Source organism: Alligator sinensis, unplaced genomic scaffold (assembly GCF_000455745.1).
Source record: "Alligator sinensis unplaced genomic scaffold, ASM45574v1 scaffold191_1, whole genome shotgun sequence".
Taxonomy (NCBI): Eukaryota; Metazoa; Chordata; order Crocodylia; family Alligatoridae; genus Alligator; species Alligator sinensis.
Window position 1 is genome coordinate 1,475,187 of NW_005842282.1, and position 26,258 is coordinate 1,501,444.

At 42.8% G+C, this 26,258-nt stretch overlaps 1 protein-coding gene across 1 annotated transcript in view; it reads right to left on the reverse strand.

Annotated features, from left to right (window-relative positions):
- NIPAL2 (NIPA like domain containing 2) overlaps positions 1-26,258 on the reverse strand; it is a 69,993-nt gene that overhangs the window by 4,798 nt on the left and 38,937 nt on the right. Inside the window, exons 4-9 of the mRNA XM_006027998.2 lie at positions 25,458-25,517; positions 23,406-23,527; positions 15,542-15,638; positions 10,953-11,088; positions 5,545-5,633; positions 3,675-3,738 (exon numbers count right to left, since the gene is read on the reverse strand). Coding sequence (XP_006028060.1) covers positions 3,675-3,738; positions 5,545-5,633; positions 10,953-11,088; positions 15,542-15,638; positions 23,406-23,527; positions 25,458-25,517 — 568 coding nt within the window. The remainder of the gene's footprint in view (positions 1-3,674; positions 3,739-5,544; positions 5,634-10,952; positions 11,089-15,541; positions 15,639-23,405; positions 23,528-25,457; positions 25,518-26,258) is intronic.

Sequence of the window (26,258 nt, forward strand, 5' to 3'; positions counted from 1 at the left end):
AAGATGAACATGAGCCTGCAATGCGATGCTGCAGCTAGTAAAGTGAGCAAAACGCTGGCTTGCATCCATAGATGCTTCTCAAGCAAATCCCGGGATGTCATTCTCCCCTTGTACTCAGCCTTGGTGAGGCTGCAGCTGGAGTACTGTGTCCAGTTTTGGGCCCCACAATTCAAAAAGGATGTGGAGAAGCTTGAGAGAGTCCAGAGAAGAGTCACGCGCATGGCCAGAGGTCAGGAAAACAGACCTTACAATGACAGGCTGAGATCTATGAGGCTCTTTAGCCTGCAGAAGCACAGGCTCATGGGTGATCTCATGGCCACCTATAAGTTTATCAGGGGTGACCATCAGTATCTGGGGGAACGTTTGTTCACCAGAGCGCCCCAAGGGATGACGAGGTCGAATGGTTATAAACTACTGCAAGACCATTTCAGGCTGGACGTAAGGAAGAATTTCTTTACTGTCCGAGACCCCAAGGTCTGGAATAGCCTGCCATTGGAGGTGGTTCAAGCGCCTACACTGAACACCTTCAAGAGTAAATTGGATACTTATCTTGTTGGGATCCTATGACCCCAGCTGACTTCCTGCCCTTCGGGCGGGGGGCTGGACTCGATGATCTTCTGAGGTCCCTTCCAGCCCTCGTGTCCATGAATCTATGAAATCTCCAAATCCATTCAGAGTTCTGATTCGATTCAGAGAGATTAAAGGGTCCTCTGATTCGGATTTGGAGATTTGGCAGCCGAATTGGGCTGAATCTCTACCAGATTGAATCAGGGACCAAAGCTTCACACTGCCCTATCAAATACTAAATAAAGCACAGAGGTATGTTGTAGCTAGGGATCTACCTAAATCATAGTGAGTGAAAGGCATTTTCATGGGCCACTAGTGACATGCAGAGCCAATTTTGTGGCCTTTTCACAGTGAAAATGCCCCTCACTACTGATTGGCTAAGAGGGTTGTCTGCCATGCAGCCCCCCCCACCCCGCCCTCACAGCTGATTATATGAGAGGGCTGTCCATCATGTGACCCCACCCTTCACTGCCAATTGACCAAGGAAGTACAGGACCATATGACAGGCAGCCCTCTCAGTCAATCAGTGGTCGGGGGGGAAGAGTTTTTGTTCTCTTGTTTTAGAAGTTATCCTGTCATCTAATTGTAGCTGCCTTGAGACTTAAGGTTAGCATATAAATTGAATAAATAAATAATGCAGCCATACGCAGAGAAGGTGGTGCTGGTGGTGGTGGTGGTGCTGGTGATGCCCAGCCTTGCCTCATATGAGGGGGGTCAAGTCTACATCTGCTACCTTCTAGGAAAATTTGCCTCAACCTTCAGACTGTCACAACCCAGTGATTTTTGGTGCCTCGGAACAATGGGATTTTCTTGCCACATGAGAGCCTCTTGCACAGCGAGGGTTTTGCTGCACAGAGAAACCTCAGTGCAAGAGAGTTCCCGCCAATTTGCAGCCTTCTTTGCAGGGTGCATTTCTTCTTTGCAGCACAGAGGTGCACGGTGCAAAGAGTTCCCGCTATTCGAATGCAAATTTGTGTCCCGCTATTGGCCAGTGCTAAATTATTCACACGTGGCGGCTAGTAATTGGCTCGCTGGCCGTTTAAAATTCCGCGCAACTTCCGCCCAAGTCGAAGAACTTTGAGCACGCTGCAGAGTGCCTCTAAAGAGATCTGACTTGCACCGCCGACCCCAATCCCAGACGTCCCCTTTTCCTGCCGGCTTGAATTGCGGACGGATTGACTGGCTTGGGCCCCGCCAGCTGGAACAACTCGTGTGGTTGTTCAGACGACCGGACCACCTGCGTCGTGATTGCAAGCGGCGAGAGTAAAGTTTTTTGCAACTGATAAGTTGTGTCTGCCTCTCCATTCACCAGCCCGCCCTAACGTATGAGCAATTTCTAACTCAACTCGAGTCGGCTCTGGCCGTCCGAGACACAGACTAGAGGCAAGGCTGAGATGTGCATACTCTCCACCTCTCCTGGCCACAGTGCAAAAAGGAATGCAAGATTTGTGAGGTCAGAAGCAGAACAAACATGATGGAGCATGACTGCATATGCTAGTGGTTAATGCCACTGGAAGGGGACAACCCAGGGTTCTGGTCCCTACTCCCAGGGCATACTATATTAAACAATCCTTGGATAAAAAGCAATGAAAACCTTCTGAGATCAGGGACTGGAATCCAGAACTCCTCCCCAAAGTGAGCATCCTAACACCTTTCCATTTATGAAGACATGTTCCCTCTTGTGTTCTCTCTCTCTCTGCTCCCATTGTCATGGTGTACCCAAATCTGCAGCAGGTCATTTTGGGGGAGACTGGATCTACATGCACAGATATCCCCCCAGGTTGAGCTAACTCCTGTTGTGTTTGGTTTCTATCAGCAGCTAAGAATAAGTTAGGGTCATTTTATCATAGATGTGTTTGTATGAAATGTGGTACCCTATATAAAATATGTATTTCAGTAAACCAGGAAAACCTAACAACCAACGATACTTTGTTTATGGCCCAGCTCCTATGTAGTGATGGGGACTCCATTAGCACACATATCAGGTGGATGGGAAACTCTTGGAGGAGACCATCTGTGAAATACAGAAAATGTTCCTGGGAACTATCTGGACAAGAGATGAATGGATAGGCAACTCTGGGGATTAGGTGGGGTTCCTTGGAGGCACCTGAATCTTAGGTTGAAGCAGAGGACCCAGTCAGGGAGGCTGTAGGATCACCCCAGAGGTAAGTGGGCTGTTAGCTGTTTGAAGCAGAGAGAACACCTGGAAGCTGTAGCAGTAAGGAGGTTCTGTTTTACTTCTGTATTCCCATCTCCAAACCTAACAACTTTTTTCTGACTTGTACAATACACCGATTTTGTTTTTTTAATCTAGCAATTATCTTGTGATGAGTGATTTTAGAGCAGCTAGCAGCAGCAGGCATTTTGCTCCTATGGGGATGGCAGACCTACCTTTTCAAATCCAGGGGACCCCAAAAGTTTTTAGGGTCTTCCTCCACTAAACTGTAAGACCAAGAACTTCTAGAGGAAGAGGAGTTTCCCATGAGCAAGAGCCAGCTGGAGCCCTATGGATACTCAGCAGGATAATGGGGAAAGGGCCTGAAATCCTGGGGTCAACCTAAGGAAGGCAAGTCTGGATTTTGTTATATCCATGAATTTTGCATATACTGCACAGTGCCCAAAGTTCAAGATGAGGCATGGAGGGTATATTTAGTCAGCCAAAGTCTAAGCCTAGTCTTAAACATTTTCCTGGAAGGTAGATGTGGGTTAGAGTCCCCTCCGACTGAAGATAGCCATAGATCTATATCTCCCACTTCCTGGACAAGTGCTCTTACACATAAAGCAGGTGGAAAAAAATCCGTAATTTCCCTCATTTACAAAGGGACCACATGCTGTGCTGCTCGTGTTTCTTCTGTCAGAAGAATTAGTGGCTCACAAGTGGCTAGTATGAATAGCTTTAGATGTTTGGACTAAAAGGAGGCCTCCACAGCAAAATACAAATATTATTAGCCTTGGCTTTAATATTTTTCGTACTACTGTGATGACTATTCCATAATACTTAACAATAGAAGCAGTTTCTTCCTACTGAGAAAAGGAAAATTGATTCTGCAAAGTTAATGTGGTTTTAATACAAACTTTGTTACATATTTTCAGTCAAGGCCACTTACCCAAACAGAAACATGAACACATTCAGCAAAGCAGCACCTTGGAATTCCTGATAAAATATGACCCCTAGAATGTGACAGAAATAAGAACTGCTGATTTTGAGCAAATTCCAAGTGATATGAATTACAGCTGAAAGGGTTAGAAGTAGCGTTACACTCAAGCGGGAAAAAAATCCCAAATATGGTATTAATACAAATGCTTGGGTGGGTTCACATTATATGTCTATGTTCAATAGCTAGGCATTTTTTGGTGCCCAGTTATTGCACAGAACTTGACAAGATTTTAACCCATCTGGTTTGGATCACTTGCTTGTTTTGCCAGTTGCTCTGCATTGCAACATCTTGGTTCACCAACATCCAAAAAAACCCTTGTAATATATAAGCATTGTTTTTGAAGAATGTATCCTGTCTGTATTCTGCACTGTCTAATCTTACAGGCTTGACAAAGTTTTCATTCAGGTCACACTCGGAGAGGTTCTCCACAAGCAGAGACACACACATTTAACTAACAGTATTACTTTAAATAGATTTGACTTAACCCAGGCAAAAGACTACGTCCACATACCTACATCAGCTTAAATCAGGCTTTGGGGTTTAGTTTAGTTGCTTAGGGTGCCTATACACATGCTAGGGGTTGGGGGGATATTTTAATTAGAACGGTTCCTAGAGAGCCACTCTAATTAAAACATTACAGCATCATGTGTATTAAGCCCCCATGCATTTAAAAATGGCCAAGAGATGCTTTAACTAAAGATCATCTAACAAGCTTTAGTTAAAGTGCCCCAGCAGTAATTTTTCAACCCACAGGGGCTTATACACATGGCCCAGTGGCAATGCTAGAGCATTTTAATCAGAACACGGAGCTGACTTGATATATTGAGTCTGCTCCGATGTACTCTAATCAGAATGCATCAGAGCACATGTATAGGCACCCTTAGGCACTGGTTTATAAGTGCCTCTTAAACCACATAGAGGTTTATTGAAGTTTAAACTGGTTTAAAGTAAACCAGTCCAAATTTGTATGTACACAGTTCTGAGGACAGTCCTGAATAAGGAGCTGACCTTTGAAAGAAGGGCAAGGCCAGGTTCTCCATATGGTTACCCACTACAATATCTTTCAGCCAAAGTCACTTGGTTACAAGATAAAGGGCTATTTTAACACAGATGCTGAGGCAATCTCTGTGTGGAATTCCCTTTCGCATTAATGGCTATACTGTATGGGGATCTCCTGCAGAGTAATGACAGGATAGCCCCCTGTGCACAGTAAAATGAATCATAAATGTTCTAACAACAGCTTGTTGCTGATTCAGCCTCTAAATCATCTTTGCTGCTCATGCGTTTGTGATGCACAAGATTTCCACAATTGTTCAAGTCTCTTTTTAATGACATCAAGTTCAAAGTTCTCACCCAGGATAAAATGTTAAATACTTAAAAAGTCTTTGGAGTCTTTTATTTCCTTCACTTAACCTAGAATTCAGCCTTCTGAAATTGAATATACACTCACCACTAGAAAACACAGCTGGTTGTCATTTGAGTAGCTTGCCATACTGTTAAAATGACTTTACCAGTTAGGATAGGGAGTACACATGGCAAATGCATTTATTGTACATCACACTGAGGCTAATACTAATGTAGGTACCTTTTCTAAGGCAGGGCACAGTAAAATGCACATCAATACTAGAAAAGCTAGAATTTGACAACTTCTATTTTGTTTCAAAGTTTTGAACTGATCATTTTCCACACCTGTTGTTGAAAAGGTCTCCCTAGGAAAACAAAAGTGATCATATTTGGTTGTAAACCCCCAAGCAAAACAAGAAGGTGCAGCTATTCTATTTAAAACATGATTTCTCTGGGATAGAAAGTCAAAACCAACCTGCAATGATGGCACTGGTGGTGAAGAACACAAAGTTAATCGGTACAACTACTGTTGCATTGTAGAGCTGCATTGCTTGATTCAAGAACCTAGAAGAAGACAGTTATTACATCTCCTAACTATGCTGTTTACTGTGCACTAGCACTAAGCTTAGCAGTGGTGTGATACTTTCATATCAGTACATGTAATGACCCAGTATAAAAAGATGTCTGCAACACATCTATTTCCTGGTGGTGACCCTGCACAGTGCAGATAAATACTACAAAATAAAAGATGATTAAAAGAAACCCAGTTTAAAATAAATGGGAGTTATTCTTGCCTGTTAGCAGAGGTACACCTAGCAAAAGGTTACATAGAGCAAGATCCTTCTCTGACTAATGAGGTGTCTAAGTGGCCTTAGATAACAAACTGTGATCCTATTCAAGCTCCTGAAAAAACATTAATTCAAAGGTGGAAGGATTGTCACCCAGCTCACTGCTTTTTGTGGCCTTGTCTTAAGGTTAAGATGACAGCATATTACAAGAAGTAGGTGCATTGATGCTTTTTCAGGGACTTGAGCAGGGGGAAATAAGATCACACTTAGGCACCTAATAAGAGGGATAGGATCTGGACGATAGGACACAATGCTGATCAGTACAAGGAGGATTATGTTTAAGCCATTGTCACCAGCAACAGGCTCCTCCTTCACCTTTTAAAACCTTGATCCAGAGCCCATTTGAAGAAACTGGGCATCTTTCCATTGACTTCTGTCATCTTTGGATCAGGCCTTTACCCCCTGTATATATTTAAGTAGGTGACGAAACACACAGGAGATTTGAAACTTCCCACTGCTTAGGCTAAGTGCAAGCAGTCAAAAAGCCCAAGGCAGAATTGATTTAATCTATGCAGCTTGCATAGATTGGACCATCAATGAACAGAACACACATTCACTCATCAGTAGCCCAAATCAGGCAGATGCCTGCACTGGTGAAGCGGGGTGCTTGTGCACACCTACCAGCTTTGCCGGGCTGTGAATGCCCCAGCTCCCACTCCCTTGGCAGCCCCACCACTGTCAGCCAAGAGCAGGCAGACAAAGGGGAATGGGCCTCCATTCTGGCCCCCCCAACCAGGATCTGCACAGTGGTGTGGGGGGGAAAAGCCCCCAAAACTGATAGGTAGGTGGCTAGCGAGAGGGCAGAGCCAGGGCATTTGCAGCCCAGAGGAGCCTCAGAGGGCTTCCCCCCTGCTCCTGACAGCTGGGGTGGTATGGCTGAAGTGTGGGACCATTTCTCCCATCTCTACCCACCCCCAATGTGGTTGAGATGCAGGGAAGCAGCAAGGGGGTGGGGCTGGAGCTGCCGAATCACACAGCTTGGGGAGGAGCCCCTGCCTCAGGGAGCTACCCCCCACCTGCTGTGTAGACCCCAGCTGGGGGGAGCTGGGGCCAAAGCAGGGGTCAATTTCTCCCCACATTCACTTCCTTCCCACTCCCGTGGCTGACAGGTGAGGGGCTGGCCAGGGGGCAGGGCTGGGGCATTTGTAGCCTGGCAGAGCTGTGCTGCAGGGGAAAAAGCCTCTGCCTCAGGGGGCTTGCCCCATGTCCCCACCACTGTTCAGAGCCTGGCTGAGAGGGCCGGAGTGGGGGTCCATCCTCTCCAATCCACCACTCCATGGCTGACAGGTGGCTGGCTGTCGAGGGGACAGGCTGAGGTGTTTGGAGCCTGGTAGAGCCCCCTGTGGAGGAGAAAGCCCCTGCCTTGCCAACTTTCCCCCCTACCCACTGTGCAGGCCCTGACTGGGGGAAGCTGGGGCCAGGGCAGAAGTCCATTCCCCCCAATCTGCTCCTGTGCCATGGCTGGTGGGACTGGGGAGGCTGCCTCATCTTTGTGACAGCTGGGGCAGGGTTGCCTGGCTCAGCTGGAGCAGACAATCTGAGGTAGATGCTAGCCCACCCAACCTGCGATGGGGAGAGGGGGCTAGCTGGGGTTGAATGCATCCTGGGATGCAGGAGGACTGAGACTTAGCTTGTGTCAGGAGGGGATCTGGGACAGAAGTTCAATAGACCAGTTTACCAAAATCAGTTAAGTATGATACTACATCCATCCAGTTTTATCTTAAACTAGTTTCAGTCATTTTTAAACTGGTCTACGTGCACTGAATTTCTATTCTGTTACAGATTTAAACCAGTTTCTGATCACTTATATTGGTTTATGTGTAATGTCTGTCCCTAGCTATAGTGTTGACAGTAAAGAACTTGCCTTCAACAGAAGCTGTACTGGTCCAACTCTTCTCATTTGGGCAGAAGCTGGCATGCATTCACATGCACATCCCCCATGAAAAACTCTCTGGATCTAAATGTATTTAATTAAGACAGTTTGCAACTGCCACTATTTTGTTTTGGTGGGAATTAATTTGATTCAGTGTTGCTATGGACACACCTCACTTATGAATAAGTCAGTATAAGGAGTCCTCCTCCTGCTATCTCATACTGCGCAATGTATGACTGACAGTGGAATCCAGTGGACTCTAGGGTTAGCGTGTCTGGAAAGGACTCTAGGGTTAGCGTGTCTCTGTTTAGTCACCTCTGGCAAATTCATATGGGTCTCATTTGTGAGCCACTTTGGTAGCAAGCAAATCCCATTTCTCAGAGATACACAGCTTCTTAGAGAAAACTCAGAACAGTTCTCATGTATGCCTCCTGCACCTGCACAGAGCCATCCAGAGCTCACTGCCTTCACTGGCATGTGGGATGAGAAGCACGTGCAAACACAGCTGGAAAGTAGTTGGTAGCATGATTAAGCACACAAGAGCCCGTGTGATCAAAAGGCAAAGAAAAACAAATCCAAAAACCAATTCCAGAAGAGAGAAAAGGAGCTCACTCAAATCTTCCAGCATGTTATTGACAACAAATGTATCTAAATCCTCCTTCCTTACATTATTTAAGCCTAGCATTAGCTTTACTCATCTGTACCCAATGGGCAAGTTTCTAGTTGTGATCCAGCTGAGTAATAGAGCATGAAGGTACTCCACTCCAAGTCCCAGACTTCTAGCACAAGGAATAAAATAAACAGCCCCAGGCTGTTGTCAAAAGGCCCCCAGCCAACCACCAATGCCAGCATGGAAGAAGCACTTTGTGGGGAGGGGGCAGTCATAAACCACAGTACTGTGCAGGTTCTGGGAAGCACTGCTGCTAGTGAGGTGCTGTAACTTAGTGTAGGGTTGCTGAAGGCAAAGATAAGGTGGCACCAGGGACAGCAAACCTGGGATAGCTGTAATCTTCCTAGCACAGAGTGTCATAGCTGGAAAGATGTGATATCATAGACTTTTGCATAGCATGTACCTAGGCTCCCAGATGGACCTGTTCAGCTTTTGCTGAAGTTTGCATTATCCTCTTTTACTGCTGTTGTTATTCAAGCTAGCTAGATTAAAAAGCTGGTATGCAAACATATCTTTACTTCTAGCATACCCCTCAGCTTCTATGGGGGCCAAAGCCTGGACTAACTCCAAGGTGGGAAAGCATAAAAGAGTGGCCTAACTTGCTCCTTCTTTGGACAATGAGTTCTGTATTGCATCTCTGAGAAGCAAACCTTAAAAATGCACCTCTAGCTTTTGTTAGAGTGTGCTGGAGTACAATATGATTATGCACTGTACAGGGACCCATAGGACCAAGACTAAAATATGGGTTCAAGCATCCACCTTCATGATCTATGCAAATCCATTGTAAAAGCAAAGCAACTGCTCATGTTTAAAGGGAATGGACATCTGTTGCAACCTGCCATATCAATATCTGGACATAAAATTATGGATCATAGCTCCAAAGACTGGTCTGTATCTCTGTTAATTCAGTGTCACCACACCATCACATGCTGTCCTTTGCCAACAATGCATTTAAAGCAAAAAGAGAAAAAATCAGGAGGCTGCAGAGTGCTTTAGAAAACTATAAAAATAACCATGCTTAAATGTTTCATTGGTACGATATATGTGAACAGTCAAAGTCCAAACTCTGATCTGTTTTAGCCATTAAAATAATTGCCTGGTTATTTTAGCAACTGTTGAACAGTCTCCATGGTGCTTTAAAAATAAAGAAATCCTGCATATCCACAGGATAGTCAGGATTTTGAAGTCATTCAAAACACCTCATTATTTTCTCCCATTTGCAACAATCTCAGTCTCAGGGACCCAAATGTAGATGCTGATGCTCATCACCAAATCCAAAAAGATGTTGCACAAGCTGTTCTGAGTTAATATGAGCCAGTAAAACAAATGGAATTGGAGAGAGATCAAGATAAAATGAAAAACCAGGAGTAACAGCTGGCTCAGAGGGAAGGCAAAGGATAGGAGGGAGATTGGGGCCAGGAAGAAAAGTGGGCACATTTAGTTGTGACCAAGTAGAAATAAAAAAGTCTGGCAAGAGGGGAGAGGGTCAAGCAGTAGCTTGTCTTTTACCAAGATTTAGTTCTGCTTTTAAGTGCACAAGAGAGGGTTGCTGAATGTAAACCACTATAGATTGTTGCAGAGGAGTTCCCAAGTCAGTCATCGAGACACACTGCATAATAATGCCTAGTCTTTTTCTGATCCTCATATGGCAATGATATGCACTGCCATTAGAATGCTGAGCTGGCTATTTTACTGGAAACTATTAATGAAACCAACACTTGGAATTGTGCTGAAGCAGCCTGCCTCTGCAGCACAGGGACTGGCAGAAAGAAAATGGACTTTCCAGGCAGCTGTGAGTTATATTTTACCAAGCAGCCACCACCAGCTATCTCCAAAGGCAGCATAAAAAAATCACTTAGCAGGCTGGAAGCCAGCAGCAAAAATCCTGAGGTCTCCTCCTGTTCTGCCGAGCACTGTCCAAAAGTTACCTATTTTCTAAAGAGGCCTAGGAATACCATCCTAGCCTGTATTTGGGCAGAGATTTCTCACTGGAGATAATATGCAGAGGGGGAGAGATGGAAAAGAAACTTTTATTTTCTTTCATCTTAGGACACATAAAGAAATGCTTATCAGTGGGAAAGCAATTCATTTTGTATATTTGGGGTAACATCACTGAAAGGTAGATTTGTCCATTTAATTAAATGGAAACCATAAATGGGTCTACAAGCTATATGGAAAAGTAAAAACAATGAAGCAGGAAAACAGCAAGTTTCGCTTTAAAGTTGGATTTAAAAAAAGGTCAAATTAAAATGGTATTTTGAACAATCTTGGATTGAAAAATACATGTAGTAGCATTGCAATAAATCAGTTGTAGATCAGAATACATTTGTATGATGAGTAATACAGCAATCAGCTAAAGGCAAGTTGTGTGTCTGGCAGGAATCTATGAGAGATTTGTTGCATTCACATTAGGAGTCATTAAGCATCAGTAATTAACAAAACTGGCAAATAAATGGGTATGAAGGTTAGTAGGTAATTAAGAACTAACTTACTTGACTTGGAAGACACAAGATATAACCATTATGACAAGCATGATATAAAAAATGGGGTGAGTTAGCTGCATTTTACCCCTCGCTGAGAGCATTATCATGCCTGCCACAGCCTTCACTGAAACGACAGTCACTGATGCTGAGAGAGAGAGAGAAAGAGAAATTAACATGGAAGAAATCATTTAAAAGTATGTCAGAGCTTTGGTGATATTGGAAGAGCAAAGGCAAAAAGGTCATAGATGCTTGAGTAGTGGAATTGTAGTACCCAAGTCCGACAGTGAGATCTTGAAACCCCTGATAAAAGTGGTATCTAAACTCCACAGGTGCCTTAAAATTTCTAAAGAGGGAATTAAACCTAGGTTTCTAAGTTCTGAGAAGGTCACTCTATCCAGGAAGCCATTATTTAAAAAGTGTACCATTGCTACCACCATGTATTAAAAGAAAAGGGGCAAGTCCTGCAGAGGTTTTTAAGAAACAGTTGTAGGCATCTACTCTCAGGACAGGGTTCTGAGCAGACAATCCCAAATTTATGATGGTACCTTCCTGAAAGCTCAAACCCAGATTATGGAGGGCTTTACATCAGATCCTTGTTGTTAACATTTCCTTATTGGCTCTGGACACTTGCCCACTGAACATGCTGGTGTTAGGCACCTCCCTGTTCAATGTGTTGGTTATTTAAGACCCCACTTTGAGGTATCTAACTTCCTCCCCCAATGCATTGTACATGGAGTCCAGGTGCCTCATGCACTGTGAAGCCAGGCTCTGCAGTGCCTTTGGCAACCAAGCCCTTTATTGGATCCAGTCCATTGATCAGAATGGATTTTAAAGCAAGAATTATTAATCCATTATATGATTTTCTTTGAAAAAGAATACCAACAGGTTTAAAATACACATCACCACAAAGAAGTCTTATTTAAAGGAAATTGATGGCTTGGGAGAGGGGGAGGAAAGGGAGAAGGGAGAAGATGGACCATAGTGTTGTCAATCATCAGTTCATGGAACATAATTAGCTTTTTCATTCATACCAGCCAGAAAAGGGGCTGATGGTTAGACTCAAAGGCAGGAAGCTTTTCTTTTGGAACAGTCTGTTATTAAAGATGCAGAGAAGTGATGGTCAGCTTCATTCTGAACTTGTGTTGAAAACTGCTCCCAGTTAACTCAAATGGGTACCTGGTCATTTGGGCTGAGGAGTCAAAGGCAGATGTGGTGGCACTCCCTTGTGTGCCACTGGCTACAGAATAGGTGTACATTAACTGTGATAGCCCAATGGGCCATCCAGGCATGGGCAGACTTTGATTTTCTTTGGGCTCTTAGTTTGCTGTAGTCCCAGCTGCTGAAGTTAAACCAGGGAGATTAGAATGATCAGAAGTGAAATGTAACAAATTCAAAACAAATGGCATGGCAGGATGAGAAGAGAAAGCTCACATGTGATGGTAACAGAAAATAATTAATAGTAGGGAACAGAGTCCCACCACTGAGATCCAATTCCAACTTCTCCAAAGTTCAGAAGCATCCAATTTCAGCATTCCAATTTGTGCTATTACAGCTGCAAAATTCAAATCAGCACACCAATCTGAACTGCCCTAGAGCTCAGGGCAGGAGATAAGGGGGGAGGGGGCGCTTTAGATCTGGGGTTACAATTCTAAGCATTTTGCTTACAACTGCTATAAAAATCCACAAGATTTAACTAGCCTTGTGGTGGCCCCCTGCACATGCAAACTTCACTATCAGAACCAAGTTCTATGAGAGACTGCTCACCCTGTAGTATCTGAAATCAATGGGATTATTCCAGAAAAAAGCAATATTTGAGGTGATTAAAAGGTATCATATTCTGGCCTTTAACAGGTCCCACATATACTAGGGAGATGATGATTTAAAAAAAAAAAAATCAGTAACCTCAGTCTGTTAGAGAGCAGCATGTAAAAACTGAGACTTAACATGGAAATAAGACTTTAAAGTAACAATTGGTAGTGCTGACCTTCCAACTGATGGTTAGATTGCTGAAAGGTGAAGATATTTGTTATGATAGTATTATCAAAAATGGTAGGGCAGTTTCCGTTCTGTTTCTATACAGCCTTAGGAATTTCAGTTTTAGCTTCAGTATTTCAATTGTTAAATTGAAATAGTTTATCTCATTAGAGTAGCCACAAAGCAGAGTGAAATGGTTTTGCTATCTCTGATAACAGGTCCCCATGTAGCTAGTGTTACCAATGATGTCACTGTCCAGCTGTAACCAGCAGGAAGCTCTGAAATCCCAGTTCAATCTGAAACCTTTTCCAAGCATACAGTAACTCCCAGTGTATACATGAGGTAAGGCGATTCTCACCAAATCAACTTCCAGAGCTGCACCGAGCAAAATGTTTTCAGATTTCTTGTAAATATCACCTCAGTGTTTCTTTCCCAATGAACATAAATCTTACTCTATATCTCCCTCTATCCTATTAAACACATGCTTTTCTCCTCCTTAAATAAGTCCCTCTAAATTTTATTTATATATAAAACCTTTTCCCTGGGGATATGCTTTTCCAGGCATTAGGGGAAGGATTCTCCTTGCTAAAGACAGAAAACTGAAGATCCCTTTGGCTGCTTCTATAAAAACCTGCAAAAGAGGCCAACCTTGACCATCATCCTTTCAGCCAAGACTCTTTGAAGTCTCTTAACATATCCGTCAACCAAAAGGATGCTAGTGAACCTTCTGAGGCAATTTGCCATCTCTTGTGGCCCCAGAGCAGTGCCCCCAGGCTCTGCTAGCCAGAGAGGCAAATGAACAGGTTGAAGAATCCAATCTAAGTTTTCAGTGGGGAATTGCAAATGACTACCATTTTAGCTGACTAAAGCTATAATTTCCGGCTTGAGGTAAAATTCTATACTTCAAAATTTCCCATGACTGAGAAATTCTGAAATCACTTTATTGTGTAAATACTGATGCATGATAATTCTGAAAGTAAATGCATTTTCCAGGACCCTGGCAGCTACTGACTGAAAGGGACATTTTTGTCATTGACTGTAGCTGCAGTTGGCTCCCAGGGTTTCCAACAGCCCCACCATGCAGAATACCCCAGGACCAGGGATATCAGGACTTCCTGATTTCCTGGCCAGTGAGCTATAGGATTCATGTAGTCCTAGCCAGCCAGCCCCAGAGTCTGGAAGCTCTGTAGTTTCCAGTCTGGTGCAATCCGTATGATGGCTCTTCCCCAGGACCACAAACTCCAGAAGTTCAGCATAGGACTTCAAGCCTCCCAGACCTATGACCCATGACAGAAGCCTTGAGAAACCTTGTCTCTCTGCAGCAAAGCTTGGAGCTACAAGAAGGTCCTCAAGTCTTCCAGGCTTGTATCACTATGCTGGCAAACCTAGTAGACCTCAATTTAAGGCTTCAGGAACTAAGTTAGACACAGATTCCTGGGTCTACAGCAGGGGCTCTGAAAATCCAAGCATAGGAGGGATGTCTTAGAGCTCCAGACTGTGGAAGCCTTCTTTCAGCCCATGGCAGGGATGTTAAAGAATTGAAGAACTGGGAGGGCCAGGCCCCCATTAGCCTGCTGGGACATCAGTCAGGATTCTGATGGCAGGCTGCATGTGAATCAGCAAAAGTTCTTTAAAACTGAAGGATCCTGCAAGACATTTGGAGCTTTTGACATTGGCATTTTCTGCTCAAGTTTTCTTTCTTCAGAAGTGTCCTGACTATACTAGGTAGGTCTCATATAATGTATCTAGAGCTCAAACTTGCACCTACAGAAGTCTATAAGAATGCTGTCACTGGCTCCACTGGGGCCGAATCAGACACTTAAATGTCCTGCAAAATATTTCATATCCTTTGGAAGGTGACATACCCCTCACATACACCCACCCAGAGGAGTTTTAAATGTCATTATATCATATTGCTCAAAAATGAATCAGATTTGCCTTTTATAAAAACTTATGGAAAAAAAAATCTCTTCCAAACTCTTTATTGCTTCTGGCCCTGGCATTCATTGATGACAATGGCAAACTCTAGGCACGTTTCAGTGTCCCACTTAGATCTTATTTCATATCTGAAAAGGCAGCAACATAAACTATATTGTGTTTGTTAGAACTTTGGTTTTGGGGAAAAATGTGTATGTAGGTGGGTGTAACTGGATACAGAGAGGAAGCCCCAAGCGATCGAACTGCAGAGCTGCATTCAGCTACACAGAGTTTAAGAGGCTTTTTCTGGTTTTGTATTAAAATTACTGATTTCCTCAGTTAGCCCCAATCACCAAAAGTCCTCTTAGCCATATGGAGTTTCACATAGAATCTGTATTTCACTCTTTCAGGGATCTAATGATAAAGGGTTTCTTTAAATGGCAGAGACAAAAAGTCCTTGCACAATATCCACACACAAATCAGGTTCAGAGAAGCAAACCTAGTCTGTGAAAATAATGAATCCCAACTATAAACATAGGAAGTATGTTTATAAGGAGATTGCACTGAAATCAAGTAAAATGCCTAAGGAGTCTCCTGCTAATTGCCACTTTAAAAACAGTTCTAATAATAATCCAACAAAGGGGACCAAGTGACAAGGAGTGATCAAGCGAGAGACAGGAATATTAAAGAGAATAATATGTTCTTACCAAGTAGCGCTACCATCATTAACAAAACCACAATGTGCTTCACATCTTTTCTTTTATAAAAATACAGGAGAATGCAGAATGTTATTATTTCCAAGATCTGGAAATAAAAGGGAAGAAAGGTTGAGCTGTTAAACCACATAATAAATGCTTCATTCAAACTCTTTAAGATGTCACATTTATCTACTCTGTTCAAACAGTTCAAAGGCAGATTGCTTTATTAAGAATCTCTGACTAAAAAACAACCTTATCTCCAGTCAACTAAGTTATCAAATAATTGTTCTCATAAATCTTTCCTGCTCTTAAGGAAGATAACTTTAACCATTTCCCATCTCTTTAAGTACCAATTTGTGTTGGCAGCATTGAGAAGATTAAAACAAAGACTGCTTTTGCATGGCAGTGAATGTACCATGTTTGCTAGAAATAATAAATATAGAGACCCATCATATGTAATTCCCAGGTTCCCCTATGCTACAGAAGAACATCATAGTATGCCAGTCAGATTTTCCAACAGTGCCTATCATTCTAGTATCCAACTGCATTATTTCCTTCAACTTTGCCCTTTTCTTCCTCCTTATTCAACAGGACTTTAGTGATCTTCCTCTCTGAACCTCCTGCCACTTATATCAAGAGGGAAAGTATTTATTCTGTGCAATGATCTTCAAATCACTTGCTAGCCACCTACCTGTTAGAAGGTTCCATGACAGGAAGGACACTGGCAAAGCTCAATGACGCACTATCAGAGACAGCCCTGCAGGGTCTTGATGCTGCTGCATCTTTACACTGTATACAATCCACACTTGCTCCCCTGAATATCATCCCCATCTTCCAGATTGACAGTTAAATTTACTAGCTTTGCTATTAATGTGAATCTCTTAGAGATTCCCATACTAACTCTTGCTCTCTTGCCAGTACAGAGATATTTCTATATTATCAACTGCACAAAACAGCCTAGCTATTATCAGCTACAGGGTTATCTGTCCAGTGCCTTTGGGAGCAAAAGATGAGTATGGAGTCCAGTAGAAAAAATGATTCAAGAATAAAATGTGTTTTTTTGTGGTGTAGCATAAACAGGTGACTACCTGTCAACATAAAACTTCACTCAGAAAGAATGGGCAGTGAATGAAATGGCTCCTGGGAATAACAGAATCTGGCAGGTAACCAGCAGCCCATCTACAAACAAGCATGTACTGTCATTTTCTCCCAGGGCAAGATTCAAAGGGTGAAAAATGCAGCAAGCATAGGCCCTACCTTGTATTAGGACAGTCTGTGTAGCATCCCAGACATTCAAAGCTGGCCTAAATCATGTTTAACCAGCCAAAGGAGCATGACCCTAAAGGGAATATTCAGCTGATACAGTAATTGCTCTAATGCTCCTACTCCATTCCCTTCCCTGCTACAGGTGCAGGGGCTATGTTCAGGGCCCATTTATTGCCAGCCGCTGGAATGACTACTTGGGACTATTCATTTTCTTTTGTGATAGCTTTTATTGAACCAAGTGTATATTTGGAGAGAGGCTAGATGAGCTTTCAGGCACAATGTGTCCTTGTTCAGGTTGAGGGTATCAGTAGCAAGCATACATGAAAGCAGCCCTCAGGTGGCCTGCTAAGGGAAGCACCAAGCTGACTGGAGCCACACTGTGTTTCCTGAGCTGTATGGAATATTCTGCATCCAATTCCCAGCTTCAGTCTCAAAAAGAAGCAGCCCATTGCTCACTATCTATTTCAGTGGTATAAGGTAAACAGCATAGCTACCTTTTTTTCTTAAGAACATCAGCATCTGAGATACGGGGAACCTTATATGCCCCTCAGGCCCGATCCTGCAGGAACTCCCATGTAGATCGGTGACGTTTCCGCATATTGAGTAACTATGGAATTTGGGGCTTAAAACATGGGTGCAACCACTAAGGAAGGCTGGTGATCAAAGTGATACCTTCTTCCCCCAGATTTTTTTCCTTCCACTCACAGCTTCATAGTGCTGTTATTGAGCACCCTGATCTGACAGCATTTTGGTTATAGTATGTGCTGCCAGCTGCTCTCGTTCCATGGGGCAGCTATGAAGACCACCAGATGCTAAAGGCCGGGTAGCTGAGCAGAGTAGAAACTGCACTCAAAAAGGAAGAGAGCCCCACACTGCCAGCCCAATCCAAAGTCCTACAGGTGGAAGTCTTTCTCCTACCTATCACAAAAAGCCTCAGACTGAGGTGAGGGTACTTCAAGAGCCTCATTCCCTCACATGGTATCCCTAACGTACAGAACACAACAGCTGCTGGAGCTGGAGAATCCTGTGGGAAGCTCGGCAGGCCATGTAAGATGGGGTGTCTTAGAAAAATGATACTGGAGATCCTAGTAGCAGAAGAAGGATACTCAACCACCTCTATGGGACCCAGAGTTCATGGGTGGATAGCAATTTAGGGCAGGGAGGGAAGAAGGCACAGAGATGGTAGTCTATCACTTTGGTATCTGAGTTCTGCAGTGGTTATTCTCAATATTTTTCCATGAAAGTGATCACTAGATCAACCTTTAGTTTTCTTCTCCTGCTTTCCACTCACATTTATTTTCTTCTTTAAACTTTGGTTTCACCTCTGGCCCAAGCAGACTCATAGAGGCAATGTTGGAATCCAAAAGGGTTCTTGTTGGTTGCACTAATGAAACATCTACACACAGACTGACAATTCTGTGGTTGCGGTTACAGTTTTAAAGCATTCACTTTTGTTAAAAAGAGAGACTGTACCAGTAATCTGTAAAACTAATTTACCTAAATCCTGTTCAACATTAACTAAAAAAAAATTACACAATTAGAAAATATTAAAAAACCACAATTTTCTTAAATCATTTTTTTCTACGGGACTCCATACTCATTTTTTGCTCCCAAAAGCACTGGACAGATAACTTAGTCTAATATAATTATTTATGCTGCAAATGTGCCAGATTTTTTTTCCTCCACTCTAAAAATATCAAAATCTATTTTAAAATAATTTTAAAATACTTTGAATATGAAAAACACAAATAGTAAGAGCTATTTGTTCAATGTGCTTTTCTGGTCTAAACAATCTACGCAATTTGTCATTACAGATGACAACACATTTCTCTTCAAGGCTATTCCTCACTGCAGCAAACAAAATGCAACAACGAATTGGATAAAGGGGAAGGCTAAAATATGATAGAAAATAGGCTTGATTTGTCACTTCTTTCCCCAAGTTCCGTACTAATGTAAGACAGCTGGGCTCAACAGAGTCACCACAGCTTTCTTCAGTGCATTGAAGAGTAATATTTAAATTAGGAAAAGTGAAAAAGTTCATGCTGGGACCTAACAAACACGTCATCTCACCCCACCCTTCCTGTCATAAACTCTGACAGCTAGTTGAGGGAAACAGGTGATAGCAATCAAAGTCAGCAGTGCTTCAATCTCTTCCATTGGCTCACAAATACCTCTTCACTCAAGATGAATGCATCATACTGTGGGACTACAGCAGTGACAAATGCTGCTTTGATAATGATGTGCCAGCAGAATGGAAGAACGCCCCTTTGAATATGCTTCTTATATAAAGACATTTCATTGTAGGAAGGGAATTTCAGGTACTGACTCTTTTTTATATCATCTGAGCACCATTACAAGATACCATCCTCAACTGAAAGGGCAGCACTAGCTTTCATCCTGTCATCAAAGCTCATCAACACAACAGTCCTTGGGCATGACCTCTTGTACACAGACACTGAAGTGCTACCACTGTTTCACAGGAAGTACCACCCTATATGTACTAGTAAATCACACTCACCTTTCAATTCACAGAGCTAAACCTACGCCAAGATAGTTCAAGGCTTGGCTATTATTGAGAGGCATTCCAACAACTATCTGCTGGTGATCTAACACCTAGAAGCTGAGCAAGGGAGCTCTCTTTTTATTTTATTTTATTTTATTGGGGGGGGGGGGGGGGGGCCACCACTAAGGGATATTACATAAACCTGTTACAGCCTCTTTCTTTTTAAGAGCAACCAGTGTCATATTAAAGAAATGTGAATCCACCCTGTGTATTCAGGACTCTTGCATTCAGTCATGCTGACAGGTGCTTGACATTGTACTGAAGTGCAGAAGTATCCATGCTAGGAGAAGGATCTTATATTATGCTAAAACCTTAGAAAGACCTTGTAATCCCTCTTATAAGGTAGGAGGAGTTAGGAGCTATGATAGATGAGGTCCTGCAGGGAAATTCCTAGGAACAGCCAAACTTGAGGAAAAAGCTTAAGCAGATGTTTGTATTTTGTTGCTGTTATTTAAGTTAATGTTAAACATAAACATCAGCAATGTGGTATATTTGGAGCATATCCACGTGAAGATTCTCTGTTTAGAAGCCATGGAAGAACTCTACCTGCTGAAAATAATTATGAGAACTAATCTACACAAAAGTCTGTTCACAGACATCAGGCCATCATCATCATTATTGTCATTATTTTTATGACCATGTTTTCCATTACACCAACAGCTCTCTCTCTCAGAAGGTATTAGCCGGAATACCACAATTCCCAAGATTACTTTTCTGGGCAATGTAGGGACCATCAATCAGAAAGATGCTCATTCCTTTAGGCATTGTGCAGGAAAAGCTGAAAAGCTTTGAACCTGCTTTCATAGGTGTTAAATATTAACTACTCAAATAAATGTTCACTAGATTTCTGTTATAGTTAAGAAAACGTAAGAGCTTCATCTATAATTGATGGCTTATGCAGGTCACATAAGCGAAAAGCAAAAAAGCAAACTAGGATTTTAGTTTTAGTTTGAGCATGGTAACATTACTGCAAAATCTCAAATCATGACTCTCAGGACTCAGTCCCGAAAGTTGTTTCATGGGGAAAGGTCACTCTGCCTTCGTAGAACTCAAAAGCAGTGGGTGTCACATGGAGACAATTTTCTTCTCACAAGGAACAACTTCCTGTTGTATTTTTCAGTCGACTACACTCTGTAGCTACCTTTAAAAAATCTGCCTATTAAAAACTCTTGTACCATCTTGCCTCTAAATACCTTTACCCTAGAAATGCTACAACTTTAGGGAGCAACAGGCTACAGTCGGACCTTGACAGGTTACAAGGATGGGCGGAGGAGAACAGGATGGGGTTCAACACAGACAAGTGCAAGGTGATGCACCTGGGGAGGAACAACCGGCACCATACCTACAGGCTGGGGAACTCCCCTCTTGTCAGCATGCAGGTGGAAAAGGATCTTGGAGTCATTATTGACTCCAAGATGAACATGGCTTGGCAGTGTGGGGAGGCGGCTAGGAAGGCCAGCTGTACCTTGTCGTGCATCCACAGATGCATTTCAAGCAGGACCAAGGAGGTGATCCTCCCCTTTATGCGGCACTGGTCAGGCCGCAGCTGGAGTACTGTGTCCAGTTCTGGGAGCCACACTTTAAGAGGGATGTGGACAGCATCGAGAGGGTCCAGAGGAGGGCCACTCGCATGATCAAGGGACAGCAGGGAAGGTCCTATGAGGAAAGGTTACGGGACCTGAACCTGATCAGCCTCCAGAAGAGAAGGCTGAGGGGGGATCTTGTGGCCTGCTATAAACTAGTCAGGGGGGGATCAACAGGCACTGGGGGAGTCCCTGTTCCCCCGGGCACCGCCAGGAGTGACCAGGAATAACGGTCACAAGCTGGCAGAGGGAAGGTTTAAGTTGGATATCAGGAGGCGCTACTTCACTGTCAGGGCGGCTAGGGTCTGGAACCAGCTTCCAAGTGAGGTGGTGCAGGCTCCCACCCTGGGGGGTTTTAAGAGGAGGTTAGATGACCATCTTGCTGGGGGCGTTTGACCCCAGTACTCTTTCCTGCCATGGCAGGGGGGCGGACTAGATGATCTGCCCAGGTCCCTTCCGACCCTAGAAACTATGAAACTATGAAACTTTTCCTATGTTGTTTATATAAAACACCACCCAAGTTATGCTAGGCATTTACAAATAGATAAAGGGGCAAAGCTTCCTGTTCCAAGAAGAATACTTATATTCGGATTTGTATTAGCACCCATCATTGTGCCACCTGGGTACTTCCAAGCTTGATTAGAATGGCTAGCTTATCCTTTAGTAAAACCTGAGTCTTCTTCTTTCCTTAGCTATAGGAAGCTCTAAACAGATGAAAGCCAATTCTGAAAGGTAACAAGTCTACTAGCTCAATGAGTGGCAATAGAATCAAAGGACATATGTTGGATATTTGGTTGTTCTCTTTCCTTATATTTTCCCCATGCTGTGCTGTAGGTCCAGATGTGGATATTTGAAAGAGCAAGGGAGAAGACAAGACTGGTGGACTCATTGAATTAGTGGAGTCATGAACAATAAGGGTGGGGAGGTAGCTTCTGGACTTGAGTGCCATGTGAATTTGAAAGATGAGAAACTCAAGAGTGGGAGCAAGAAATAAAAGGTACAGCTAGCTCATCATGGTGATGGAACAGAATGACTAAGGGCAAGGGGTACATGGCAAGACATAGTGTTAGCTGCCAGGTGACAACCTTCCCACCAACATCTGTGAAGATATCCAGATACAAGTGGGTGATTACTCAACACATAAGCTGCATTAGGTAAACTGTTAGCTAATCAATGTGGTAGGGTTATTTATTTATTATTTATTTATTTTAAATAAGGCACAGGGGTTCCCTACCATCCTCTTATAATTTCTTCCAGGCACCCACCCTGAAAGGCATTGAAGAATGCACTTAAGTGCTTTGCTGGATCAAGGCCTAAATCTCGTGAAGCCGAGGGCGGCCCCTTTCCAAAGAGCCTATTGATTCTGAGAAATGTGTTAATTCATTAACACTGAACTGTCACTTGACATTTTGATAAAGTGAGTCACTCTCTAAAACTTGTGGTCACACCAGGATTGGAATAGGGATTTCATGTCTCAAATATCCCTAAAAAGCTGTTTTAAGAGTTTGGGGAAGCTATTTAAAAGGTATTCCTTAAAACATCAGGTTTTGAAAACTATTGAAGGGCCCAATTTTAATGCTATAAACAGGATACTTGATCCTTAACACTCTCATCCCCTTGTACAACTGAGTCTCCACAAAGGGTCTCAGAAATAATTCTACTGCATGATTAAAAACACACATTTTGATGTATGGAAAAAGACTCCTAGTCTCTTCTGCTGTTCTTTATCACCATCTTTCAAGGGTGTTGAAAATACACATTTGATAGATTGTTAAAAAAGGAACTGCTATTTAGTGTTGTCTTGTACTTAATAATTAATCAATAGTTCCATCTACAGATCTCCCATCTTGTGTTTTGTAAGCTAGCAAACTGGCTGGGAATAGTTGAGGCCATGGGGTAAGGCCAGGGGGCTAGTTAGGCTCTAAATGTTTTAACTAGGCATCCTGAAGTCTCCTCCTATTGAAAGCGGAGCATTGTGAAGTACAAACATCAATAATAACCCTAGTAAATCATTTTCCAGGGAAAAAAGTCTAGGTTTCTGGAACTTACATATTACAGTCTACTTCCAGTGGAAGCAGCTATTTTTCTGCATTTTGGAGAGAGACGCAGACAGTCCTCCTACTCACTCTGCTCTTGTTCCTGAAGCTAATTAGAATGCATCAAAGAACTTGGGTAGATTTTGAAGCTTTGTACACTCCAGCTCTAATCAAAGGGGGATTTTGGTATTTGAATTCAAATTCAAATTTTGATTAACAATTCATGGCAGTAAAGCTGTCAGGCTCTGTTGAACCCAAGAGACAGAGAAGGGAAAAACTTTCAAGGAGCTGATCTGCAGCATATGGCTATGACCAGTACATTCAAAATAATTTGTTGCAAGGGTAGCAGTTTGACACTGAGACTTACTTTGCAAAAGAAAAAAAAGTCAAGATATTTTGACTTAGAGAATCACAAAAAAACTCACCACACAGATCAAGAACTGCCAGCTAACTAAGTAGTTCTGTATTTTTCTTGCTGTGAGCTCCTGGGTTAAATTTGGAGCAAAGGTTACCAACAGATATGTTCCTACGATTGTCAGAGTTCCACCTTTAAAAAACAACAACACATGTTACATGGACAACGCACATAACCATTGTCTAACTTACCCTCTAGGTCTATTTAAAAAGAATTCCTAGCATAAAATGAAGTCCACTGAATCAGCTCTATCATGAGGTAACTGGATGGCCCATATTTGGAGCACTAACTAATGCAATTTTAAAATAAACTCCAGGCAAATTCCAAGGAATCCCTTCAGAATGCAGACAAAACTGTCTGCACAGTTTTACACTGTGCTGAATTAAGTCCCTAACTCTGCATGACATCTTTAAGTGGGCTTAACTTTAAGCAAAAGCAAAACAAAGGAGACTCATGTCCCTTGTTTCTGACAGTTACAGCTGGTTCCCACAAGTCATCAATGACTAAAATGATAGGCTGTTTATTGAGACAAAGGACAAGATTTTCAGCTGGTGTCAATCAGTGCAACTCCTCTGATGTCACTAAGGCAGTCAGTGCAACAGATACGTTCCAACTCCAAGACCAGACCTGTAGCCACTCCCTGTGATACTTACAGACCAACAAATTGTTTTATAACAGGTTGATATGCAAGAGGATAGTCAGTCATTTGGTTGTAGGGGCCCCTTTCAAGGTCAAACTTGCATTATTGTGCTTTTAATAAAAGCCTGGAACTTCTGCCCTGTGGACAGCCAGCTGACAAACACAGATGTGCACAGAGGTATGGAGATGCAAGGGGGCTGGTCCTGAGCTCATAAACTGTACTGGATTAGGTATGATATTAGCTAATCAATTTTTTTGAAGTAATCTTTAAAAATTCTTGGCAAATCAATAAATCAATAGGGAACATGAGGTTCAAGAACACAAAACAAAGCACATCAGGAGGACATTGTTGGCACTGCTATAGCACACAGCTTCTCTGGAAAAGCAGAACTGTTCTATATTTATGTGCTTGCAAAAACATCACCATATTTCCCATTATACAGCTCATTCCTATGGAATGTAGCAACATTGTTAAATCCTCCTTGCAAAGTCAAACTCACAGAAATAAAATAAATCAGTGTTAGGCGTTAGTTAAAGCAATGTGTGATGCATAAGATGGAGGGGGGAGGGGAGACGTGACTGGTTGAGGGGTGAATTCTCAGTGTATCAGCTGAGTTGGCAGACTTGGATACAAAACATAAATAAATATTATAAGATTGTTGGAATGGGACCAAGCATCTTTCTCCAAAATGTTCACAAGAACAGCTGTGGCACTCATCACATGACAGAATAAATCCTGATCAGCTTAGCCATGTGGTCCCCCACAAAAAAATTGACGGCACAATGGCCCTGTTTGTAGCCTGCCCACAAGAGCATGGTTTAAAAGACAAAACCTGAAACCTGCCTGTCTTTTTCTGTTAAAATGCTTGAGCAAGATCATTGTGATATACAACAATGTAGCCAGAAAGCCTACTTGCTTTTACAGCAAAGATCATGTTTCCTGATAAAGCATTTGACAACATGATCATCTGCTCTTTGAAGTGACTAAATTTGTACCAAAAGAGTAGGCACTGTCATTTTCAATTGAACTTGCTTTATGTAATATCTCTGCAGTGAAAATCTTTTAATTTAAATGAATAGTTCATTAGATCGCCTTGTCTTTTCTCCTGAAATTTCCTTGAGTTCACAAATGTAATACTAATTATCCCTGAGTTAAAAATAGGCAACAAAAATAAATTTAAGATAAGCCATATATATATATGTTAAGGTATAGCTGCAAGTGCAAAAGATTTTACAACACTCTCATATTCAGATGTAAATACAATTGTCTTTCTTGTCACTTGTGCCCAGTTTTTAAAGTACCGTATATGTCTTGAAACGTTTGGACGGGGGAAGTGGGAGTGCTGAAGGAGAGGAATTGGAGGGTTACAGCTTGCTAAGCATATGGTACCACACATGCTTATGTTAGCAACTGCTTACTTACCCAATATATCAGCAGCCCTCATGGTTTCTTTTAGGAACAAGACTGAAATAAATGCACTACCTGAAAAAGAAAAAGCACGTCTCACATATGTCATAAATTATATAATGCTTTATAAGTACTGGATCTGATCTTGGTAAGGAATAAAAAATCTATCAAGGCTGCTGTTCTGCCTGACAGTTCACTGAGGTGTCCTGGTAGTATGATCAAGGAACTGGGAGCAGGGCCATCTGAATCAAAGCTGTTACAGTGGTATAAGTTATATATTCAGATTAAACCTCCACTGACTTTGGAGAAGTCTCCCTTTTTTCTGGTATAACAGAGCAGAATTCTTTTCCTACGGTACCACCTGTCCAATCCTGGTGTAAGGGCTGCTCCGGCCTCATTTTGTGTGCTGCTTTAATGAGGACCGGGGTGGGCAATTATTTGGGCCCAATGGCCACATAGGGAGTTTTGATGAGCTGTTGTGAGTTGGGTCAACCCCATCACCAGTTCTAATCTGGATTTACAAAGGACTTCCCCCCCCCCCCCCCCCCCCACACACACACACCAACTCACCAAATTCACTATGGGTCTCTGGGTGGGCAGGGAACAGTGTTCAGGAGTGGGATGGGTGGGCGAGGCTGGGATCATTGGGCCAAGTCGTGGGGCAATGACAGCTTGGGGCCAGGGTGATAGGGGTGTATGGTGGGTGTGTTTGGAGTGGGGCTGCCTGGGCACTAGGTCCCGGGAGTCAGCTGGGGGTGAGGGAGAGGGAGAGGGGGAGGTGGGGTGATGGGGGGGGGGTCCATTGGGGGGAACACT